The sequence below is a fragment of the Triplophysa rosa genome, linkage group LG18 (genome assembly GCF_024868665.1).
Source record: "Triplophysa rosa linkage group LG18, Trosa_1v2, whole genome shotgun sequence".
Classification (NCBI taxonomy): Eukaryota; Metazoa; Chordata; class Actinopteri; order Cypriniformes; family Nemacheilidae; genus Triplophysa; species Triplophysa rosa.
This window is the reverse complement of record NC_079907.1, coordinates 19,666,286-19,691,256: the sequence shown is the minus strand read 5'-3', so window position 1 is coordinate 19,691,256 and position 24,971 is coordinate 19,666,286. Positions and strand designations below refer to the sequence as shown.

The window sequence follows — 24,971 nt, the reverse complement described above, 5'->3', positions numbered from 1 at the left end:
AACCAAAAAATGGTTCTTCTATGGCATCGCTGTGAAGAACATTTTAAGCACCTTTATTTTTAAGAGTTTTTATAACATCCTAGTGCATGGTAATGTTTACTGATTTGTCCAAATTAACTTTTTAGTAAACTAGGTCTTCAATATGTTTTTACGAACATGATAACATTTACATTTCAGAAAAACTCTATTATAGGACTAACAAACATGTAATATGCCTGAAAAAGGCAGGCAAACTGTAACACAAACTCACATGAAACACAAACTCTACTGGACTCCCCACATCACTGATGCTTCTCATGGCAGACTCTCCAACCACATTTCCACTGAAGGACGTGTCCACCACTGGCCTTTCTCTGCACACAACAAATGTGTTTAAAATGTGTTAACACAATATTACAAACAAGGTAACATTTTACAGGTAAAACATCTGAAGATGATTGCTTTGACAAAGTGCGACAGCGGCTCTTTAATTCATATTTAAAAACTAAATGTTGTAGATACTTTACAAATCTGTGATCAAATGTGTCAAGAAATCCTACAATGTTTCCCAAGGTCAACATGAAACACCATTAGACTTCTGTAACATGTGTTGCGTGACACAGGATACTCACAGAGAAACACGCGTCAGGTGGGACTTGATTTTATCTTTCTAGAAGTTTATTGGATTGTGAAAAGTGGGTGCGTCAAATGAAAACAGAGTTGCTAAAACAATGCCTGAATGCTATTCGACTACTTTATCCAACTTGACAACAGACATTTCCAAAAGCGAGTTATTACACTGTAATGAATTCTCTGGGAGAAAGCGTCCTTGTAAATCGCACACAATGGCCATTTGTTTATCAGTTTGAACTTGAACAAACGGGAGTGAGAAAACGGCGCCATTTTCGTTTTTCGTTCATCAAAAAAACGGAAAAACGAGAATTCGGCTTTTTTTTCGTTTTCAACCTAACGTTTAAAAAACGAATAAACAACTTGAAAACTAGTTTCTCACATGTGGGCGGTATGAAACGCCCCCTTCCGCTGATTGGCAAATCAAAGGTCAGGGGTTAAGCGACGTCTTCGGTTGTCCCTCGGTTCCGAATAAATAGTCCTCCGCTGCTGTACAGAAAGTATGTTTCATTGCTCGCATTAAACAACCGTCCACAAATCGTACAGGGCAGATTATAGACTGGACTTTCTTCTGTGCAACCTAGCGCAATTCATATAAATATTTATATCACAAATATTAATGTAGTTCGCATCCGCATCTTTCTAGCTCGCCAGGGTTAAATCTGCGTGGCAAAGCTGCGCGAGACACGGACCGCACGAAGCGGATTCATATACTTATTTTATTTCATTAAAAATTTGCTGTGTTGGTGGTTGTCGGGTTAACATATTTTTTCCACAAGTTTGCTTCTGTGTACATTTCATCAAGTGAACCAAGACGAATTCAGAGTTTTGCTGCGTGACAGAGCTGCGCGAGACACTGGACAGTACGCAGCGGATACAGTGCAGTGATGTAGTCAAAGTGAAAGTGACCTATTTGTCCGATATGTTGATCAAGGCTCAGTCACTGTGTAGATTCCACAGAAAAAATCATTCAGTGTATGCTAAAGATTCTAGTATTTTATAAAACGTTTTTACTGTGTTATTTACGACTGGCACATGCGAACGATGACAATGAGAGAAATGCTGACAAAAATACAAATTAATTAAGCTATCACGGGGTTATTATTATTATTTAGACGTAAATAATTCCTCCGCTGCTGTACAGTGGGGATCCTTAAAGTATGTTTAATTTCTCTCATTATAAACAACCGTCCACAAACCGTACAGGGCAGGTTCTAGACTGGACTTTCCTCGTGAAACCTAACGCATTTCATATAATTTTTTATATATCACAAATATTAATGTAGTTCGCATCCGCATCTTTCTAGCTCTCCAGGGTTAAATCTGCGTGGCAAAGCCGCGCGAGACACTGGACAGCACGAAGCGGATTCATATAGCCTACTTATTTTACTTCATTCAAAATTCGCTGTGTTCCGTTGTAATTTGTATTGAGGCTCCGTAAGTCTAAACAATTAGCATTTATTTTTGTTTGATCATTTAGCTTAAGATGGCTAGATCACTGGACAGACTGCGTACTGTGTCTCGCGCAGCTTTGTCACGCAGAAAAACTCTGAATTCGTCTTGGTTCACTTGATGAAATGTACACAGAAGCAAACTTGTGGAACAAATGTGGTAACCCAACAACCACAACAGCGAATTTTGAATGAAATGAAATAAAATAAGTATATGAATCCGCTTCGTGCGGTCCAGTGTCTCGCGCAGCTTTGCCACGCAGATTTAACCCTGCATGGAGAGCTAGAAAGATGCGGATGCGAACTACACTAATATTTGTGATATAAATATTTATATGAAATGCGCTAGGTTGCACAGAAGAAAGTCCAGTCTATAATCTGCCCTGTACGGTTTGTGGACGGTTGTTTAATGTGATAAATGAAACATACTTTCTGTACAGCAGCGGAGGACTATTTATTCGGAACCGAGGGACAACCGAAGACGTCGCTTACTGACCTTTGATTTGCCAGTCTGCGGAAGGGGGCGTTTCATACCGCCCACATGTGAAAAACTAGTTTTCAAGTTGTTTATTCGTTTTTTAAACGCTAAGTTGAAAACGAAAAAAAAGCCGAATTCTCGTTTTCCCGTTTTTTTTATGAACGAAAAACGAAAATGGCGCCGTTTTCTCACTCCCGTTTGTTCAAGTTCAAACTGAAAAACAAATGGCCAAAAGATACACGGACCTGGATCCCTGATAACTATTTATAAATCTTTCTAAATACTCACAAGGAGAATGAAGAGAGGATGGTGTTCTTGACTTTGAGCGTCACAGGAACAGGAAGAAGTTCTTTCTGCTCACTAAAACTGTCCACAAACACACGTCATTCACGTCATTTATCAAACATTCAGAATTGAAGACGATGTCATCGGGTCTTACGTGGAGAGCTGAAGCTGAGAGTCGATGAGCTCTGTGTAAAGCGTGATTCCAGATGTTTCAAAGATGAATATCAGTGAAGCCTGCGAGAGGCAAATGAAGAGACTCAGTTTCCTCAAATGAGCCGTTCAAATGAGCTCCTGCAGTTATCTGAGATGTTTTTTTAATTGACATGCAAATCTCCAACGGTGGAAAGGTCACACGTGTTTTCTGTTACCTTCTGATCGCTTTTAAATGGGTTTCCCAGATCACATAGAACAGCATCGTCTGCGGTGCACTCGACATCAAAACCAGACTGTAATAAAGACAAATCCAGACAGTTCACAACTGAACTGAGAACAGTGAAATTTGGAAAACAACACAGATGATATTCAATGGGGCTCCCGTGAGAATGATAAAACTGCAACTTAAAATCAACGATTCAACATTGAGACATTTCCGATTTTTATTTCTCAAAACTTAGTTATGTTTGTCTCCAAATGTTAAATAAAGAAAATAAGAATGGACACCAGAAATATTCAATAAAATAAGAGTTAAATTTGGAAAATTTGATGGCTTTCTCTGTTTTCTGGTAAATTTGTGGTCTTTTTTGGCTGTATATCAAAAATAAACTGTAAAAAATCCTGTACAAAAACTGACATTTTTTGGCAGCTGGGGCACCAAATATTTACTGTAAAAATGACAGTTTTTCTCGTAAAATTACATGTTTTTCCAGTTTTTCTTGTAAATTTGTCTAATTGGACAGTTTTCGACTGTATTTCAAAAATATATAAAAAATCTGTTAATAAACAGTAACATTTCGTAAAATTACAGTTTTTACATTATACATGAAAAAAACTTTATTTTTACAGTATGTATGTGATTCTTTCTTCAGTGAAACACAAAAGAAGATATTTTGAGAAATGTCTTCAGTGGTTTTGTGTTCAAACACTTGAAGTCAACGAGGTTCAGTGTTGTTTGATTATCAACATTCTTCAAAATATCTTCTTTTGTGTGCCGTAGAAAAATGTCACATAGATTTGAAGTGACACGAGGTTGAATAGATGAAGAAAGACTTTTTATGTGATGAGAACTAACTGAAGTGAACCAGCGCCCTCTTGTGGCCTCACCTGAGATCGGACCCCCGAGTACTTGAGCGTGTGTGGAATGGTGACGTTGAGCTTGGCCTGATGCGCGTCCTCAGCCTCTCTGACCGAATCTGCCACGTTTGTGACCTCCACCATCATCACCAGCTTCTTTATGTTACTGTTGAACTCCATCATCTGACTGTCAACAAACATTCCATAATTCATAAAACACGTGTCTTTACGCAACAGTGTGTGAATGCAAAACATTTTCTTAATCTGTATTTACACACACAGATTATTCATAGTTTATACATTTAAAAAAATCCTTCTTGTAGAGTATGTGTGTAGAGTATTGCAGTGCACAAATATTTCATTCCAGATATGAATTACATTCTTTCATTCGTTCAGCAAGCCCTGTCATTTAAACACAGTGTTCTCATGTACACTACAACACTCACCCTGGAAAGGGAACGTAATTCTCATCTGCAAACGTGGCCCGGAGCTGCAGGTTACTGCTACACCTGTTATCAGCACCACACTCCTTATGAAAGTTAATCTGAGGACAAACACAACACAAAAACACTCGCAAAGTTTGCATTCTCTGAAATCTTACATTTATCATTTTTATTGTAAAACCCGTTGGCTTTGCCCTCTGTTTGCCTTCTCACATCTCACTACACAGTCGTCTTTAGCACCTGCCTGCCTCAATTTAGTAATTTATGAGAAAGTGTCTCATTAATATGTTATTACTTTCTCATTATTATGAGATACTAAGTCAAATTACTTATAGGGTGTTCCAATTAATAGAAAGTTTGTATGATTTAAGAGGAATGTATTTGAACAAACGCAAAAAATAGGTGTACAACGTTAAAGGAGTAAATGAATGCAATAACTGTGAAAATGAACTAGAATTAAGTCACTCTGTAAATGTAAAAAAATAAGATCATAAATAATTATATGATTTAATGAGTATGCATCGTATATATGAATTTTATGACTGAAGTAATATCTGGAATGTTTATTTGCAATTATGTGTCTTTGGAATATGCGAGCCTATTTTGGGAATTGTTTTTTTCTTTGTTGGATCTATATCGTTTTATTTTGTAATACTAATTGGTGAAGTAGTGTCGCTTATCCTTTTTTTGCGGTTAATAAGTATTTGTTTTGTGAAAAGTTGTTTGAGAGAACCAAAATAAATAAATAATTAAAATCTCAAAAAAACTCCCAAACCCTGGCAGAAACGGGCATCCATAGCTGTGTATGCGCACGTGTGTGTGTGTGTTTACTGGTTCATACCTCAGTTTTGTCCGTCAGTGTCTGCTGGCCGCTCAACACAGGAAAGGCGTCTAGGTTCTGTAATGTTTGTTGTGCTGTTGTTTTCTGTTCATCTAGTGACACGTTCAGAGTGAAGACTATAGGCTGTAGTTTGTCCAGTACAGGGGTCTGCAGAGACGACGGAAAATTTTAGTGATGGCAATGACACGCTTCCATGCTACTCATACTATTTTTGTAGCATGCAGCATGTACGGTACGGTATAGTGTACCGTATGCAGATTTAACGTCTGTACGGAATACCAGAATGATGCATTCACTATGTTCAGTGCTACTGTCCTACTAGAACTGAATATGTGTTTGTTTGTGTGCGTATGGTTTTGTGGTGGTCCTGGCAGGTGGTCTCTCACAATAACACTGAGCTCCAGCTCTTTACATGTGGGAGCAGAGAAAGAGAGAACGCCTGTGAATGTGCTCTGCTTGTTGTCAAGGAAACGGACTCGGGCGCCGCGGCGATTATGGTCAGCATCCACTGTGTACCTCACAGCTGGGGGAAGACGAAACAAACAGCTCACAGTTAATCCTATTAAACCCTGATGATGACACACTCCTGAACACCAGACCGAACACAAAACCTGTTTAACTTACGGATGTCCTTCTTAAAGGCTTTGTTTCCATTGCTGAGGATGTAGCTGAAACACACCTTCACCTTTATACTGTTCAAAGAGAAATATTTATAAGATTGGACATCTGTAACCGATGCGTCTGAAAGTTTGTATCAGAATCAATCCAACACAAATGTATTTCTACAGCGTCTTTCACAATTTCACATCTGCAAAGCAGATTCACAGAAAAATAATGAGTTTTAAAACAAACAGACAACAGAGACAAAATATATACAGTATATACAGAAAAAAGAAAAGTATAATATATACCTAATCATTGCCATTGTATTACAGTACTTAAAGGGATAGTTCACCCAATAAACACAAAGGAAGATATTTGGAAGAATGTCAGTAACCGAGCAGATCTTGTCCCCCATTTACTGCCATAGTAGGAAAAGAAATACGTTTACACTTTTAAACACGTTGTGTTTAGCAGAACAAAGAAATGTATACAGGTTTGGAACAATCTGAGGCTGAGTAAATGATGACAGAAGGTTCATTTTTAGGTGAACTATCCCTTTTTTGAAGTATTCTTAAAATATACTGTGTCATCATTTTACAGCATGTGACTCAGAGATTAAATGACCTTTTTTCCATTATTGATGTAATATATTACGGTTTATATCTTCTCACCAGGAATTAACAACACATTGGCTTGGAATCACAATCTTTGGCTCCACTGTAAAGATTTTGGAGAGGTGGATAACGGGGCGTGCCCTGAAAATTCATCAAGAAAAACACATTTAATATCGCAAACCTCACACTGTCCACCGCCAGTCAAACATCTGGACACAAAATTGTGACACAAAAAAGCTATAAACAAAGATTTATCACAAATCATATAAATGGGAAATGATGGAATATTATCCTATATAAATATAGCCAGTGTTGGGTGTAACTAGTTACTAAGTAACTAGTTACTGTAATTTAATTACTTTCCCCTTAAAGTAAAGTAAGGGATTACTCTTATTTTTTTTCTGTAATTTAGTTACAGTTACTTTTGATGTAATTAAACTAAATACTTTGTGTAATATATGTGTGTGCAATAGTGGAATTGACATCAAAATTCAAAGTCTAACTTTAAAATCTGTGCTTTAATGTATAATTCTCATATTTGTAATACTTTGGTTAATAAGAGTACTTTATGTAGTTTAATATTATTTATTTAAATGAATTAAGAGCCGTTTCATGTCTATCCTTGAATCACTTAACTAATCAAGGTTGATATAGGATACAGAAAGTAATGAGTAATAAGTAACTAAATACTTTTCGGAGAGAGTAATTTGTACAGTAATCTAATTACACTATTGAATATGTAATTAGTAACTAGTAATTAATTACTTTTTCAGAGTAACTTACCCAACACTGAATATAGCCTATATTAAAACCATTTATATGTTACATTATTTTAAGCTTCTTTAATACTGTATATCCACTCTTTGTTTATATGTGCAAAACAATGGTCAGGACTGAAAAAGTTCTCAAGTATGCTGGACAAAATTAATTTTGAGCATTTAAGCATAAGGTGAAAAGGTGACTATAAAATGTCAAGTGAAGCCAAACATTTGATTTACAGTATACTGTACATGTATACAATCTGTGTTTGTATATGCCTGTCGCTTCTGTGCTTGTAAATAAGATAAACATATATTGTTCTGAATAATATCAACATATATGAACACCGAATTCAGTTGAAAAGCAGAACCTCAAAAGAGCAACGTGGTCATCCAGAGATCCCACGACAATATCAGGGTAATCATTCCCATCCACATCCATTCCTCCATTCAGAGAGTAACCAAACGTCTGGAAGCCTCCGGTGACCAAAGATTTTCCCTCTATCACCTGTTTTACATAATTCGGTACTTCTTTTAATCAACACTCATTATAATTAGATATTATTTAGCAATTCAGACATTCAAATGTTTTGTCCTGGACATAAAAAACCACATCAGAAGTACAGGCGACTGGCACATAAAAAGATTATAAAGACAGTCATTAAGGGACTGTTCACCCAAAAAATTTATTCACTCTCATGTCATTTCAAACCTATGTGAGTTTCTTTAACAGAAGAGATTTTGAAGACCGCTGAACCCCATTGACTTCCACTGTATGACCACAAAACCACTGAGACATTTCTCAAAATATCTTCTTTTGTGTTGTACTAAAGAAAGAATCAAATACAAGTTTGGAACAACATGAGGGGGGGACATGATAACTTTTATGTGAGATTTATTTTTGGGTGAACTGTCTCTTCAATTGTCCACAAACCAACCAAACTCTAATATTCGTGTGTTTCATACAGTCTCATGGTGTTGTGCTGTACCTGACTGGGTTCCTTAGTTATTCCACGTTTATCCCCCATCCAAATGTAGACTTTTCCAGAATCTTGGAAAGGAGCACCCACAGCAAAATCTAAAGGAAGAACCAAAGACACAAAACACATGAAAAACCTTCCACAGCCTGTAGGTGGCAGCACTGTTACATAAATCACATTTTAAATGTAGACAACTCTTACAATAGTGCAGTTTTATCACAGCATAACTTTATTCTGAAATAAAATGCATGTGCAAACGGAATGTTGGAGCTACGGCATGGTGTGCGTGTGGTACCTTGAAACCCGTCTTGATTGACATCTCCCACTGCGGCCACAGCGAATCCAAACCCAGAACCCTTCCTTCCCTTCAGAACCACGCTGGCATTTTCGCGGAAGGATCCATTCTCATTCATGTAAATGTACACGGCCCCCCCCTCCTCATTGTAGCGGTCAAAGTAGAACGGAGCACCGACAATCAGGTCGTTCCAGCTAGGTCACAACAAACCAAACACACATCAGGTGTTGCGTACGTCCTGTTTAAACAGCTTCAGTAAAGAATGAAAAACGTTCGGTCACTTCCACATCAATTTCATCGAACTCATGACCTTGGTGCCGCTCGCCCCATGCACAACCAGCTCATCTCCAGGCAAGCCCGTACAATACGACCGAGTAAACCCAGTGACCTACTCATCATTGTTGAGGTCCGTCACCGCCAGGCTGCTGCCGAAGTACGAGCCTATCTGTTCCCCTGAAATGTTCAGTGGGTGAAGAGTCAGGTCTCTGTCGGTTTTCTGTGCCATGATGACAGAACCCCTGAAGCCGTCTCTGGGAGCCCCCGTCACCACAGTGTACTCTGAGCGATGCAGTAACTTTGTGTCCTCCAGCACTGAGTAACCTGAAAAACACATCAGATGTGAAAACACATCTGTGACCTGTATTCTCAAACGGAAGACAAACACAGTACCTATGTAAATGTTGAGCCGGTCCTCGCCCAGCTTTCTGAAGCTTTTCTCATCGGCATCCCCCTCGAAATCCAAGTCGGTGTCTCTGCATTTCATGTGGACGTTACCTGTAAAGGAAAAAAGAGCCCCACAGTCGTGTCACATTCCCGCTCCTGAAATGCAACAATAAGACCCTAGGGGTGATTTTAAAATCTGATATGAAGTGTGAACACACCCTGTACACACCAAATACATTTTACACCTGTACCATGTTCCAACCATCTCGTAGTTCTTCTGTTACCTTGCCACACGAAGCTGCCCGGTGCCCCGAAGTACACGTCGCTCTCCGTCATCCCCCCTGAGATGCCCATATTACACATGCCCTCCAGATTCTGGTCATAGTTGAAGTCGCACAGCTCGTAAGTGTCAGACTGCCAGTAATCGGACGGGTCGTAGCTCAGGTCATTGCCTCGCACGTAACATTTGCCCACCATGCGTTGCTGTTCTTCTGCACCCAGAAGTATTTTGACGTAGCGGTGACCACACGCCTGTCCACATCCAGAAAGAGAGAAGAGATTTCACTGAACATTTTGAGGGCTGTTGGTTGCATTTGATTTATAATAACTTGTTTTTCTTTTTTCGTGTCTTTTATTTTGAATCTCATATTTTGTACTGTGTTGATGATGTCACTTCCTGTTGTAGTCATGCATCGTTTCTTTGTAGTTCTTTCATGCTGCCCCGCACTAACTGTGTCCAGACATTCTGTGCTTCCCCTAATTATTTTGTGTATATACTCCTGCATTCATCAAAGATTGATTAAGTCTTAAAGATTCATTAAGAAATGTTCTGTTGGTTGTATTTTAACTCAAACAAAACAGAAAGCGAATCTGGACTAGAGTTGTCTAGTTCTTGCAAAACTTCATAACAACCTTCATTAGGTCACATGTAATGTTCTTGTTATTCCTTTTCCATGTCTTTTATTTTGAATCTTGCATTTTTTATTGTGTTGATGGTGTCATTTCCTGCTGTAGTCATGTATCGTTTCTTTGTAGTTCTTTCATGTTGCCACGCCCTAACTGTGTCCAGGCGTTCTGTGCTTCCCCTAATTATTATGTGTATATACTCCTGCATTCATCATAGATTAAGTCTTAAAGATTCATTAAGAAATGTTCTGTTGGTTGTATTTTAATCTGGACCAGTGTTGTTTACGTCTTGCAAAACTTTGTTTACTTTTCTTAGGGGAGTACACTTGACTTGCTCATCTGGCCCAGAACGAGAGCCCTAACCATGATGTGAGTCCTCATGTTCAAATATGATTTTTTTCATCTCACCAGCACACGTCCTCCATTCTTCTGACTGGCCACAGTGACTCCCAGCCACATACCCTCCACCATCTCTGTGGATTGTGCTGCAGGAGAGACAGAACGTAATCACATATCTGCTATCTAATACACAAAGAGGTAGAGCGAGCTTTTGACATGCCTATGGAAAACCAGTAGAGAAAATGTGTCTGGAACAAGGGCCAGTGATAAACTGGACACTTCACATTATGCACAAGAAATATTTCCCATAGTTCACTTTACTCAGTGATAAGTCAATGGAATTTTATGGTTGCTGTGTTAAGGCTTGTTTTACTATTCACTTTTGCTTAAATATAGCAGCAGGGAATTTTGGGAGACAGATATCAGCACCTGAGTCACCCACAGACTCATTATGCAGAAAGAGACTGAACTCACAATCTGTCAACTCAACACTCCACAAATGACCGAAAGCTGACCCTGCATCATAAATAAAGGAGGAAATTTATAAGGCACATCAATTTCTTGAGGTGCTAAAGCTCACGTGGAGTGATGAGATCCATGGTCCTGCAATCATCCCGGGCGGTGGTGATGGGACAGGAATACACAGCTCCGGTCTGATTGATGTTAAACTTGCTGAGGGAGGGTTGTGCTTTCTCTTGAGGAGCCCCGACCAACAACCTTTAGAACAACAACAGACATACAGTTCACTTACATGATGCTGATATACAGTATATATGAAACGCCATCCTATGTTTGTACAATCAGACCTTCAAGTAATTATTATGCAAATTTTGAGCATAATCCCCTGTGGAGTCATTTGGGGTCTCTCATCTCGTTTCTTCTCAGACTTGAAGCAGTGACCATGAACTCAAACATTTCTCTTCAAATTTAACCAAATCCAGATGATTTTCCTTGCACAGTCATTTACACCGCCATACTGTTAATAGATTTCATCAATTACAGTCTCATTTGTTTCTGTTTTTATTTCTCCTTAGCACTTCTATGAGAAACAAAGTTCATACAAAAAATTGCAACAAATCATTGCAGAAATAAATCTGAATTGAATTTGGATCTCAATCAGGAAATCTATCCATGAAAAACAAACAACACACATCTCCACAAACACAGAGGAGGAAATTCCTGAGTGTATGTTCTTGAGGAGAAATGAAGGCAAAAGAGATCAGAGGAGATAAACAAGCCCAGGCCTGAAAGGAAGGAGTCTTTTATCTCTTAGCTTCCTCACAGCAAACCTCAGTAAATGAGAAGTGAATCGACGATCAAACGAGAATTCCTGTTAACGACAACCTGTCGCCACGTGAACAACAGCACAAACTGGAATAATATACAGTAAGTGGGTAAAAATAAACATTTAAAATGCTCCACACAAAAATATCTAACACAATCTTGTATTTCATAGTAACTATTTTACGAGGTGTCTAATTCATATGGATTCGTACAATCTTATTTGTTTGTTTTAGTATGATGCTCTTTCACCCCAGCGACATTAGGTTGAGATTTTTGCTTTTTCTAATAATCATATGTTTATGAATGACTCAAATCGTACTAATTCACCTCATAAAACAGTTACAAATCGTTGCTGTCCTTCCAAATTCGCTGTTTTTCAGAAAATTGACAAATCACTGAACTTTTTAAACGATTAAATACTGGTTTGTCAAAGTTGACAAGCACTTTTTAATATATTTAATTGGTTAGATTTTTACAAAACCCAGTGACAAACATAGAGGGTGACTAATAATATGAAAAAATGAAAATTCTGTCATCATTTACTCACCTTCGAGTTGTTCCAAATCTGTATAAATGTCTTTGTTCCGATGAACACAATGAAAGATATTTGGAAGAATGCTTATAACCAGACAGATTTTGCCCCCCATTGACTCACATAGTAGGAAAAAATACTTTATCATTTTTAGACATTTTGAAGAATTTAGGACATCAGTTCTGGGGCACTTTTGACTACCATTGTTTTTTTCCTACTATGGGAGTCAATGGGGGGCAAAATCTGTCTGGTTATGAGCATTCTTCCAAATATCTTTCTCTGTGTTCATCAGAACAAGACATTTATACAGATTTGGAACAACTCGAAGGTGAGTAAATTACGACAAAATTGACAGACATTTTTAGGTGAAGTATCCCTTTAAGGCAAAAAAATCAGGAAATATGGAGATAGGAGGTTTCAGAAGGATAGCAGTGAAATTCCCCTGACATCAGACTGGAATGCCCCAAATGAACACACTGAGGGTGGGCTGTAATTTAAGGTAGTGGGCATGTACTTCGACAACCAAACAAAAACCATTTTGCAACATCCTAGCAACATGCTAACAACCATTGAGAATGTCTTAGAAAGCACATAGCGATGCCCTGGCACCACGCACAACTCCCTTAAAACACGGCAGTAAGTTTTCAATGTGAAGTTTCACCGTCTGTGCTGCAAACCGCAACATACATATTTCCCTCAAAGTGAAGAATTGCACGTCTCTACTCTAAGAGCGGGCGAATGATGTCACGAGAGACAGGCGAGCTATTTCTGAGCCCTGAGGATACGCTCTATCACCAGGTGTCGACGCACTGAGCTTAGCAAGAAGAGTCTAGACTTGTAGAGTTGTAAACTCACTCTCGCGGCTCGCTGACACTGGATGAAAAACTCAGATCTGTCATGTGCTTTTCTTAGACAACCATGGCCGCTACCTACTGTACATGAGATCCTTCTATGGTATAAGACCTGTGTCAGGAGATCTCCTTAGTGATGATTTTTGCGATCGTTTCAATTCAAGTGATAGATTCACGGGCAGCTCAAAGCTGCTGGATCTTTAAGGAGTGGGCAAACATTTCTCACTCATGTTCAGACAAGACCTCCGCAGTTTAATGGCATTACTGGAATTTTTCCCAAGTGAGAGTGTTGAAGCAAACCTGCGGTCAGTCGTGACTAATATTGGTCAATGCGGGAAGATGTTAGATGTACCTGGCTCACGCTAGCACCAGTACACTACACGTTATATGCGTGTTTACAGTTTGCAGACTGCAGAAGTGAGGGAGGAAAGGATTGAATATAACAATATGAGAAAAGCTCTTATTGTGATTTATTACATGAGCTGATGGCATGCAGGAATATTTAACCTGTGGTACATCTAAAGTATGTCAAAAATATGATTTAAAATGACCCCGAAATCAAACCTGGAGCTTTGAGGATTTAGTTAATGTCTGTTTGCTTTGAGGTCCTTTGTATGGTGTTTAGCAGATTTAAAATGAACAGTATATGAAAATCAATTAAAAATATCTTCAGAAAGAGGAATGATGTATTAAAGGAACAGTTCACCCAAAAACGAAATTTCTGTCATCATTAACTCACCCTTATGTTGTTCCAAATCTGTATAAATATCTTTGTTCTAATCAACACAGAGAAAGATATTTGGACGTATGTTTGTAACCAAACATTTCTTGGCCGCCATTGACTACCATAGTAGGAAAAAGGACTTTTTTACTTTTTCAGTTGAACACAAAAGAAGATATTTTGAAGAAAGCAAACAGTTCTGAGGCACTTTTGACTACCATAGTCATTTTTCCTTCTATGATAGTCAATGGTGGCCAAGAACTGTTTGGTTACAAGCCTTCTTCCAGATTTCTTTCTCTGTGAAATTTATACAGATTTAGAACAACTCGAGGGTGAGTAAATGATGACCGAATTTTTATTTTTTGGGTTAACTATTCCTTTAATTTTGTCTGACATTTGCAAATAAGTATCTACATGTGGCATGAAAAGAGACCAAAACCATTGTTTAAAGATACAATTGATAAACACACCACCACGATTCTCATCTATACAAAACAAAAGTAACCTAAAACATATTTTCTTGTGTTCTTACTTCAAAACATTCCGACAAGCTAAATAAAACTGCTCTATTCCTGACATTGCCATAGTGACCGTAATAAATGTGCAAGATTTTTGAGTGAACTTTATTCAGACCAGTAAAACCCAATCCTGAGCCAAGTAAAATCATATGAGCAGATTTGTTTACTATGTTGTAGTTATATTGGATTGACATTTATGTGCAGTGTGAGAGCGTCTGAAAGTTTGCAGCTCACACCAAAAGTGTGCATTGGCACATTTGGCAGTCCTGCGGCTTAAACATTTCCTTCCTCTGTCATTGCTGAGGTTGAGGTGCTCTGTAGATCTCACTATGGTTTCCTTTATTATTATTACTTTTAAGACAGATATGTTCAAACACAAGATAAATAATATTAGCGTACCTGATCAGTCACGGACTATTTTTGGTTTGTCAACTCCAGTTACAGGCCAAATAACAGTATGGCGATTTTGATATAAACATCTTGTTTATTACTGGTTTAGTTATAAACTATTATTAGTATGAAGATGAGAGAGAGAGAGAGAGAGAGAGAGAGAGAGAGAGAGAGAGAGAGAGGCCTTGCTTATCATTCACTACCAGCCCAGCTTTATCTGAGATTCCACAGGCACTGCAGAGAAAGAGACCATCAGTGTTTTGTGTGTGTATGTGTACTCTGTGTGGAGATGTGAATCAGCTTTTCTTATGGTATTAGCATGCAAAAAAAACACTCTGAGAGATATTATGGGATATCACTCGGCTCTGTGACAGCACCACAGTCAAGAATCTGACTGTGGCATACCGCTGTTCAGCCAATCAGAAGCATTTACTGCCTGTCAATCAATTTGAATGTTCAGGTTTGCTGACATGAGATTGATATTTTGAAAATAAGGGGCGGGTCTACATCAGCATCTGCTTGAGTTCTGGTGGAAGGGAACAACAAGGAAACTTCACTCACATGCAGAACCCTTAGTTTTACGCCTGACACTGTTTAGATTTAAAGCGGACGTAACACACGCAGTTTCTGCAAATCTCATATTAATCTTGAGTACCTATACCAGGGATGGATTTCTGACCGGGCCAATGGGGCCAGTGCCCATGAGTCCTTGACTAGCATGAGCCCGAGGGGGCCCTGGGCTTCACAGTCTCGCGGGAACTTTGGCCGCTTTCTTTGGTCAAGTCCCTCCCAACATATGACTGACAGGTAAAGCAACCACGTTTCGTTTTGTGCCGCGTCATGTTTAGAGGCATGGAAATGTCCCCATAATAACAGTCGTGAACCTCGCATACGTCTAAGAATTTGGCGTTCAGTCGATCGTGAGGAATTCTTATTGCAACCGATGTAAACACGACAGCTTACTACTTTAATCAGGCTTAATTATTTTTAGCGTAACCCAGGCATTTTACACCAGTATTCAGGTTTGAATACTCATGATCATCTTAACTTTCACTTTCTATAACTGTGAATGCGCAGCTAAGGGAAAGAACGGAAAAATTGTGGGAGGGGGGCCCTTGAAGGTAACTGGCCCCGGGGCCCTTTGAAGTCATAATCCGTCCCTGACTTATACAGTAGTATTTCATACTTCGTATCTTCGAAGAGTCTTTAGTTTGATCAAATTTATAAAAAATACAGATGTGCGATTATTTCCGAAACAGGCGAGCTCTTGAACACAATTCATCATCGCATTATCCCTGCATAACTGTTGATTCACTATAAGTTTGTGCTGTTTACATAATGCACGTATGCGGCGATTGCCAACAAGCTCTCGCGGGTTGACGCGTGGGCGTGCTCTTTCATCTCGCTCTCGCTGGTTGACGCGTGGGCATGCTTTCCGGGAGAATTGTCCAATAAGGGACTAAGAAAAGTTGTTACGTAAGGGAATTTCATGTTAAAAAAAACGTTTTCAAAACCTATACGAACCTTGGGGGAGTGAATCGAGCACAGAAATACTACGTGATACGTCCAACTCATTTTTAGACAAGTTGACCATGTCAAGCATGAGAAGCCAGCACGTTTAACAGTGTAGAAGTCAGAATGCATGAAACACCATTGCACATCCCCTTTAAATGTCTATAATGTAAGTATAATCAAGCTTTCACACATAATGTAGTTTTATATTTACAGATTCAAGCTTTTATCCTACAGTTCACAGTTTATTATGCAATACCCTGGAAATCAAACCCATGATGACCTTGGTGTTGTCAGCACCTCAGAGGAGCTACAGGAAAGCTAGAAGAAATGTTGTACAGTAGGAAACTCGCAGCTTTGAAACCGGATTCAGCATTTGCTGTCAACCACAGCCAAATCTGTGGAAACATAAAGCATGACCCGAGTCTGTCCTTTTAATCTGAAAACACGACTATTACTGAACCGTGAAAACTGACATTAATGACAGGCAGAACGGACCGAATGTGACCTTCTTCTTCAGATGCATAATGTACTGTACAGTAAAGCTATTCACATCATGAACAACTTTACATGCACAGTGTAGCTGGTTATAAAGCAGGTATGACTAGTCATGTGACAAAATGGCAACTTGTAAGATCCGGTTCTATTTTTTTAGATTTAGGTTTAGGGTTTGGGTTAACATATTTAATTGTGATCATTACTACAGGCGTACACTAAATTATGATTACATAGATAAGAGCAAACGTTGGCAACCACGGGTCTCCAAATTGCGGCCAAGTATATAAAGTGGGAGGAGTTGGATCTGGATCCAACCACGCATCCTGGATGTCGTGTACTGCAGTGAGGACCGTCTCAGCCTGTGCGAAGGCCTGTAGATGATGCGGCATCTAAAAAGGTGATTTTTAGCGCAATTTAAGCTTGTCAAACAAAAGTTATGATTCATGTCATGTCATGTTTAATTATGGATCGGAAATATGCTGTTTAATTGTGATTTTTGCCAGCGATTTTAGAAATATCTGCCTTCCCCCATTCTAAAACAAGATTGTTTAATGCATTAGATTATTGTTGATTGGATTATTAGACCAAGTTCCCCTTGGACAAGATTATCGATTCAGTACAAGTACCGTAAACAGGGCAACAACACAAGCCGGGAACAAAGTCCGTAATGTATTTAGCATTTTTCTAAATGGTGTAATTACTCTGAACAGGAGAGATGCAACCTGATTATAGAACATCAGTCAACATTACTGTGTGTAAATACTTACAAGAACAACACCACCGCCAACCTTAAACACTGAAACCTAACACTAAAAACTAAGTAAATTCATTTTACTTCAAGACTTGAACTCATTGAAAGTTAACATGACACTGCAGTCAGACGATAGAGGTCTTCCCATTAATGATGACATCACATATTACAGTACAGTATATCATATGATGATCAGACTTCAGAAAGAAGTGCCAGAAATGTCTCTAACTAGTGAAGGATGGTGCTTGCAAAGCCAAAACAATGGGTTTGATAGTCAGGGAATGCATGCGCTCATAAAATAGAAAGCTTGGAGTATGAACCTCACATCTACTCTGACAGCATCCATTTGCCTACTTTTAAAATGTTTTAAGAATGGCACATGACAGCTAGCATCCTAAAAAAACATATATTCCTTAAAGAGCAATCTGGATCAATGCATCTGTGTGTTAGACAGCGAAGGAACTCTTGGGTCATTTCATATATTTGGTTGTTTTTATGTGCCGGTCCTTGGTATGACATCTCCCGAGGGTTGAGTAATGATGAGAAAGGAAACAGATGTGGACACATCTCCCTGGATGACCATTTCCACCTCTCGCCGAGGCACCTGGGCACTTTCAAATGATCTCCTCACGATGAGAAATAAAGGTTCCCTGATGATGATGATGGTGAGAAGTTCATGATGTTCTCAGCAGGTGTCTTTTCACGGCCGATATCTCACGGCTCTCTTGAGCTGATTTCTTAAACAGATTTTAGGCCCATACTCAGATTCTCAGGGGAGGACTTGACTGAAGCCTGAAGAGCTGGTAAACTTTGTTATAGTTTTTGTTATTTCTATTTGCTCTTTATTTAATCTCAGTGATGTCTAGAAATAACGGTAGCACTTTATTTTACAGTCCTGTTTCCCATGTACATACTGTGTACTTATTACAGTAAATATTATAACTGGTTAATAACAATGTACTAACCCTGAACCTACCCCTAAACCTTAACTTATACCATGTAGTTACCTCATACTACCCATTGCTTTCTTAGGTAAGTACACTGTAAGTACACTATAGGTACACAAACTGTTAAATAAAGTGCAACCGAAATAACTGAGAAAAAGATCTGCGATTTTCACTTTCAATTTTTGAAAATGTTCTTTTTACACATCGAGTCAGAAGGAGCATTGATCTGGTGAGAAGTTCCCTCTGTATTGTCATTCCTGTGTATAAAGACCCAGTTTCAACCAACAAGTCTATTCAAAACCATACCGGCAGCGGATCATCAAAGCACACAGCTGTGGCTTTCAGTCACACCTGAATCAAACAGTGTAACCGCTGAAAAATGAGAATGCTGTAGGGTTGCCAGATCCCACGATTTCATGGCAGCCGCCTCTCAATAATACAGAATATTCTCAGCTCATTCATTCACAAACAAAGTCTTCCATGGGCATTTTCCTCTTTGCAAGTCTGTGTAAACATTTGCTTAGGAGGTCATTCATTTCTTGTTGTATCTTATTATACACAATAAGAATGAGGGGTACGACACCAAGGATTGTGGGAGTTGACCATGAAGACATGTTTATGTAGTGCATGAGAGTTATGTTTGTAAGGAGGGGGTTGAAATGTTTGCGATGGGCTAAAAGAAAGTCAAAAACTAAAAGTAGGTAAAAGAGAAAATCATTGAAGCCACAATGCACTGAAGTTTGAACAGCTCTCCTCTTAAATTAAATGTGTGACTCGGAATCGGACATATTGATTTGTTCGTACTCTCCATCAGAAAAAAAACAAGAGCGGAGCACTTAATAAAATCTGGGTCCTGCTGAAGCAGGTTTGGAAACAGTGTGTCTGTCTGGTTGGTAGGCCTCTAATAGCATGGTAATCCTCGGGAGCTCTATCTGTTTGTGAGGTTCATCTCAGTCCTGTCTCAACCTGCAGTCAGGCAGGTTCACTTGAGCTGGGAAGCTTGAGGAATTCTCAGCATTCCAGAGGGTCAGAGCACTGGAAGTACCAATCACAGGGAAGAACCGCACAAGCTGAATGAAAGGGCTGTATGAGGGGTATACGTTTGTGTTGTGCTTGGATGGAATCTACAAAAAGGTATCAAGCATCAGTCTGGCTCAAAGTCATTATAAAATTAAAACTGACCATGAACTTATTGTGCATCATGTGATTCAAAGTCGTTATTTCAGATAAACAAATCTGACATCGCTGATGGTATAAATCACATGTTCAACTGTTCCTCTACCTCTGTCACTGTCAGTCGCTGTTACTTGTGTGTATAATTGTAATTATTGTAACGATTATTTCACCAAGACTTGATGCACTGCATCATTGTGGTCTTATTGTCTGACACATTAAAATTAATTTGAATAAATAATGTACACCATCTGGAACATAATGGTCTGTTTCTGCATCTATGTTTTTCATTGTGTCACTGTCTCTGTATGCGTATCTCTCTTTTTTCACTTTAAAAGCTGCAGTATGAGCCAGCATTCCATCTCCTGGGATCTGCACGAGTGCCCTACTTGCACAAACACAGCCTTCAGTAAAGACAGATTTGATTCAATTTCATAAGATGCATTGATGTCCACAAGGAAGCCAAACCACAGCGCTCTCACAGTACAGAGACTTCCTAAAGATAATACAAATAAATGTCAGAAGATAATGACCTTTTGACTGTAGTCAATGATAGGTGGAGTCATCCCATGTCATGTTTTACATCTTTTCTTTGGGATTTAATGTCCACGTGAACCGGAAGTTGCGATCGTTTTTTCCGAGTGAAATGGAATTTTGAATGAGAAAAATAGTGGCCATGGCTTGTGTTTTTCGCTGCGATTTGATTGAATGTATAAAAACAGCCCTTGCATTTTGAAATGGAACTGGCAGCAGACTGACATTTGAAGGGGAGGAGTTAACAAATGCTCCGCCCAAGCCGTCTAACATAGGTCATTTAAGAGGGATAGTCATTTCAGGGCGGAAGTGCATTTTCAGATTTTAAATGAAGATTATGAGGGCACACGAATTTGAAGAGAAGAGAATGACCCACGTTGATACGCTATTTACAATAAACGCTGCAATATTTCATGGAAAAATATGCATTGTAATTTTCATTGTAAATTTCACTGGGACTTTAAAGTACATTTACATTCAGGCATTTAGCAGATTGTCATGGTCCTGCCTTCTTGTTCAGGATTTTCTAGTCTGGTGGCAAGATCGTGACAGATCCCTTATGTTTAGTGTGAGAAAGTCATGGGGTGTTTACCATTGACATTCCATGTGCTTTCTCGTGTCTCGTCATTGGCCCCGCCCCTCTCGTTTCCCATATTGCTTCCCTGCCGTGTCTTATGTTCCTCACCTGCCTCTCATTATCTTCCTTTGTATGTCTCCCTTTAAAATGCCCTCGCGTTCATTGTCCTGTGCTCGTTCGTTGTTCTTGTACCTGTTCTTGTACAGTGTACTTACCTGTGTAGAAGTCTTCGTGTTCCTGATTCCTTGCCCTACGGACTAAGTGTTTGTTATTTTCCTTGCCCTGCCTGTGTTACCCTTCCATGTTTTTGGTAAGATGTTGTGTCGTTGTTTTAGAGTTTAGTTTTAGTTATTTTTGTCCTGCTGTTTTTGCCCCCTCGTGGGAAGTGTTTTGGTTTCTGTTTTTATAATTAGTCCAGTCTTCGTTACCCCATTGTGGGTTTTTGTTTTGTTTTATTTGTTAAATAAATTATTTATTAACCCCTTCACTGCTGCTGCCTGCATTTGGGTTCTTCAACTACTCAAATCGTGACAGCAGATTCTTTTAATCCAAAGCGATTTGCAGATAAATTAGGAATCAATAAAGCGATTTGTCGAAAGAAGTAGGTATTTTCAAAGAATAATTGCTTTCAGAATAGATAATTGTTTTTATTATGTCTGTGCAATGTGCATTTTAATTTTGTATTTATAAACACATACACATATTTAAGAAAAATATTTTTTTATATATAATTTTAATTATATATAAATGTTAATAATATATGCCAATAATTTTTAAATATATACATGTATGTGTGTGTTTTTATAAATACAAAATAAGTGCACAGTGCACAAACATTTAAACACAAACATTTATTCTGGATGCGATTAATCACGATTATTTGTTGAACAGCACTAATTTGAAGTATAAATAAAATATTTTAAAAAATCTATTAAATTTAAAACTGTAAAAAATTTTTATCAATATCATGACACTGAAAGTGACACGCGGTAAACATACAAAATTTGTTTATTACGGTAAGGAAAATACGAGAAACGAGAGTTTTACACCAGGCTACTAAAAAAAGAATCTATGTAAATTCAATAATAAGCATTATTCTCGTTACGCAAAATATCATTCATTTCTTTTCACTTTTGGTGAAATATGAGCTGACATTATTTGGCAGTTTTGCGAGGTTCAGACTTCATCAGCTGGAGTCTGGCAGTAAATGTTATTGCATGTAAAGCGTGTTATTGGTTCTGTTTAACTGTCAGAGTGTTAAAGTGACCACAGCTGAGTCTGCTTGTGTCTATCCTTCTCAACAGAGCTGATTCTCTCTTTATATACCAGAGCCAGCACCCCCACGTGCCCAAGAGTGATGGACACACTCAACTATGGCCATGTGGCCTCCTCTCATGTTGCAGTGCCTGGACAGCATCACACTCCCCTGAGGGGACAATGAACGGGCAGAACATCCATCCAGTCCTTCAACAATAACACTGCATGAAGTGCTGAATTTATAACAGCCTGATAGGCCAAAGAGGTCGGAACCGAAGTGAATTAGACGATTACTTTAAGAACAGCACCATTGACAAAAACATGCAGCCAATGAGATTCCTCTGAAGTTCCTGTAGATGAAACTACACGATAGGCTCATAATAAGCAGGAAATCACAAATAAGAAAAGAGGGAAACTCCCTACTATCCCACAACAGAGAAACATCAAAAATAGATAAAGCACATTAGATTTTCTCACTAAAGTGACCCATAATTGTGCTGCCGTGTCTGGTACAGTAGCATGTTATAGCTACCCGTTTTCTTCTCAAAACACCCACAGAGATGAGTGTAAGCGGTTTATCAGAAGCAGGCAACAGGTCATACCAGCACAGGATATGAGGGCTTGAAAAAGCTCTGTCATACAAAAACCTGTACATATCTTTGAAGACCTAATTAAAAGCAGGGAAATGTGAACTGCACACCTCAACGGATAACAGAAAATATCTTGTTGAAGTCTTAGAAAACAACAGATTATATCTACTGTAGACTACTGCATACCCAATTGATTCCTGTCACAGCCCACGTCGAGCTACAAATCGTTCCCCTCGGGCACACTTTTCATACTCACTTAGACCAAACTCAAAACAAGAGGAAAGACAATGCAATGATTTCAAGGTTGAAGTGGGTGAATTCAGCTCCATTGTCCTTCTACAGAGCCGTGGTTTGCGCACACAATCTTATTGTTTTGATTGTTTCTGCCGTCTGTGGCATGTTAACACCCGTCCAGTTTCTGTTTCACAGTTGTAGTCTAATGACTTCGGCAGGGAACACTGTTGAAATCATATACTGATATTCACTGTAATAAACCCTTTACAGTATTACAGCAAATGTGTTCAATTACAACCAGTCGGAAATAATGCAAGACAGTGTAGAGCACAAATAAAAAGATACGAGTCAATATTCTTGTTTTTATTGCGCATTATGACCATATGTTTTATACGCTTTTTAAATGCTCCATTTAAAGTTTGGATTGTTTATTGCTGCAGCAAAATACCTTGTTTACTATCATTAATATGAATTAATATAGTATATAGTATAATATACACAGCAAAATTGCCAGTGTTAAAAAATGTCAAATTAACTCTCACAGTGTATAATTAATAAAGGGATTATATATACACTGTGAGTTTACTGTGTAGTTAGTAGCATAACATTTCTATACAGCTACTGTTTCACAATTCTGGTCTTATTTCACAATTTCACTTCTAAACGGAGTCTGCAGATAAGCGATTTTAGCTCAAAATTCTCTGCAAATCGATTCATCTGAATCATAATAAAGAATCGGCTCTCATGAATGATCCGTTTGCGATTTGGACACCATTGTTGCGCTACAGGTGCTAAAGAGTCATCGCTTTCCTCACACAGTTGCAGTGTTAATTATTATAAACTAGATCCAATATAGATCCAATGATAACGATTACATCTAAAAAAAATGATCTTGAATATTTGTATTCGCTCATTAAGACTTTGTGAGCCCCGAAAAAGAGAGCAGCAAACTAAAACAATTTAAACGACATATTTATACGACACCGTCATTGCCGGGTACTTACAAGTGTTGCTTGATTTTCCCCGTCTGTTTGTGTAATGCCACTGAAAAGCCGAAGAAACTGCCTTTGGTTTTTCCCTCTTTGATGACCGGGAACTGCGTGTCAATGTTAAATCCCGAGCTCGCGTGGATCGCGCACATTACAAACGCGCACAAGCGCAGCGTCTCTCCGGCCATAGTTCAATATTCCCCTCTCTCTCTCCCTCCCAACCAACGCCAATGAACAGGATTTTCTCAATCACACGCCATGGGGACACGCTTGCTTTCGGTCACGAGCATTGAGCTTTAAGGTGTTTCTCCCTCCTCCAGCCTTACCGCTTGTGTCCCCTGCGCGCGCTCACCAGTCCTTAGCTGCCTACAGAAATAGAGCGGCAGATCTGTCCCACAAGACTGATAAGGAGAGAAAGCTCTGAAATCCAGTAGAAGCCAAGTCTCTCTCTCTCTCTCTCTCTCTCTCTCTCTCTCTAGAGATACGTCTCTCTCTCTCTCTCTCTCTCTCTCTCTCTCTCTCTCTCTCTGTCTCTCTCTCCCCCCCGCACACGCACAGTCTGTTACGCACACACCTGTTGCTATGCTCCACTATGCTATTATATTTTCCAAGGTTTTGTTATTCAAATCTGACCTGCCTGTGACGTTAACACATGTCCAGGTCACATTGCACGTGGTATGATTTAGAAATAATAAAATCTATTCTATGATAATGCATAAGAAGTATTTTAGGGAAATTAACCAGGGTTTGATTATAAAAGTAACCTTGGATGATTGACTTCGATTTGACCACAAATGTCACGGTTAAACTATGATTACTGTAGTAACAACATGGTTGTTCTTCGTGGTGACAAGTGTCAAGCAGTGTTGGGCAAGTTACTCTGAAAAAGTAATGAATTACTAGTTACTAATTACATATTCAATAGTGTAATTAGATTACTGTACAAATTACTCTCTCCAAAAAGAATTTAATTATTTATTACTAATTACTTTCTACATCCTATATTAACCTTGATTAGTTAAGTGATTCAAGGATAGACATGAAACGGCTCTTTTAATTCATTCAAATAAATCATATAAAACTACATAAAGTACTCTTATTAACTAACCAAAGCATTA

At 38.7% G+C, this 24,971-nt stretch overlaps 1 protein-coding gene across 1 annotated transcript in view; it reads right to left on the bottom strand.

Annotated features, from left to right (window-relative positions):
- itga3b (integrin, alpha 3b) overlaps positions 1-24,315 on the bottom strand; it is a 24,702-nt gene extending 387 nt beyond the window's left edge. Inside the window, exons 1-19 of the mRNA XM_057357825.1 lie at positions 23,869-24,315; positions 11,076-11,212; positions 10,565-10,641; positions 9,535-9,781; positions 9,257-9,361; positions 8,980-9,187; positions 8,588-8,781; positions 8,302-8,390; positions 7,684-7,820; positions 6,612-6,695; positions 5,962-6,029; positions 5,724-5,860; positions 5,338-5,484; positions 4,500-4,597; positions 4,084-4,240; positions 3,192-3,269; positions 2,978-3,057; positions 2,827-2,904; positions 216-353 (exon numbers count right to left, since the gene is read on the bottom strand). Coding sequence (XP_057213808.1) covers positions 216-353; positions 2,827-2,904; positions 2,978-3,057; positions 3,192-3,269; positions 4,084-4,240; positions 4,500-4,597; positions 5,338-5,484; positions 5,724-5,860; positions 5,962-6,029; positions 6,612-6,695; positions 7,684-7,820; positions 8,302-8,390; positions 8,588-8,781; positions 8,980-9,187; positions 9,257-9,361; positions 9,535-9,781; positions 10,565-10,641; positions 11,076-11,212; positions 23,869-24,041 — 2,432 coding nt within the window. The 5' untranslated portion in view covers positions 24,042-24,315. The remainder of the gene's footprint in view (positions 1-215; positions 354-2,826; positions 2,905-2,977; positions 3,058-3,191; positions 3,270-4,083; positions 4,241-4,499; positions 4,598-5,337; positions 5,485-5,723; positions 5,861-5,961; positions 6,030-6,611; positions 6,696-7,683; positions 7,821-8,301; positions 8,391-8,587; positions 8,782-8,979; positions 9,188-9,256; positions 9,362-9,534; positions 9,782-10,564; positions 10,642-11,075; positions 11,213-23,868) is intronic.
- Positions 24,316-24,971: the final 656 nt, after the last annotated feature.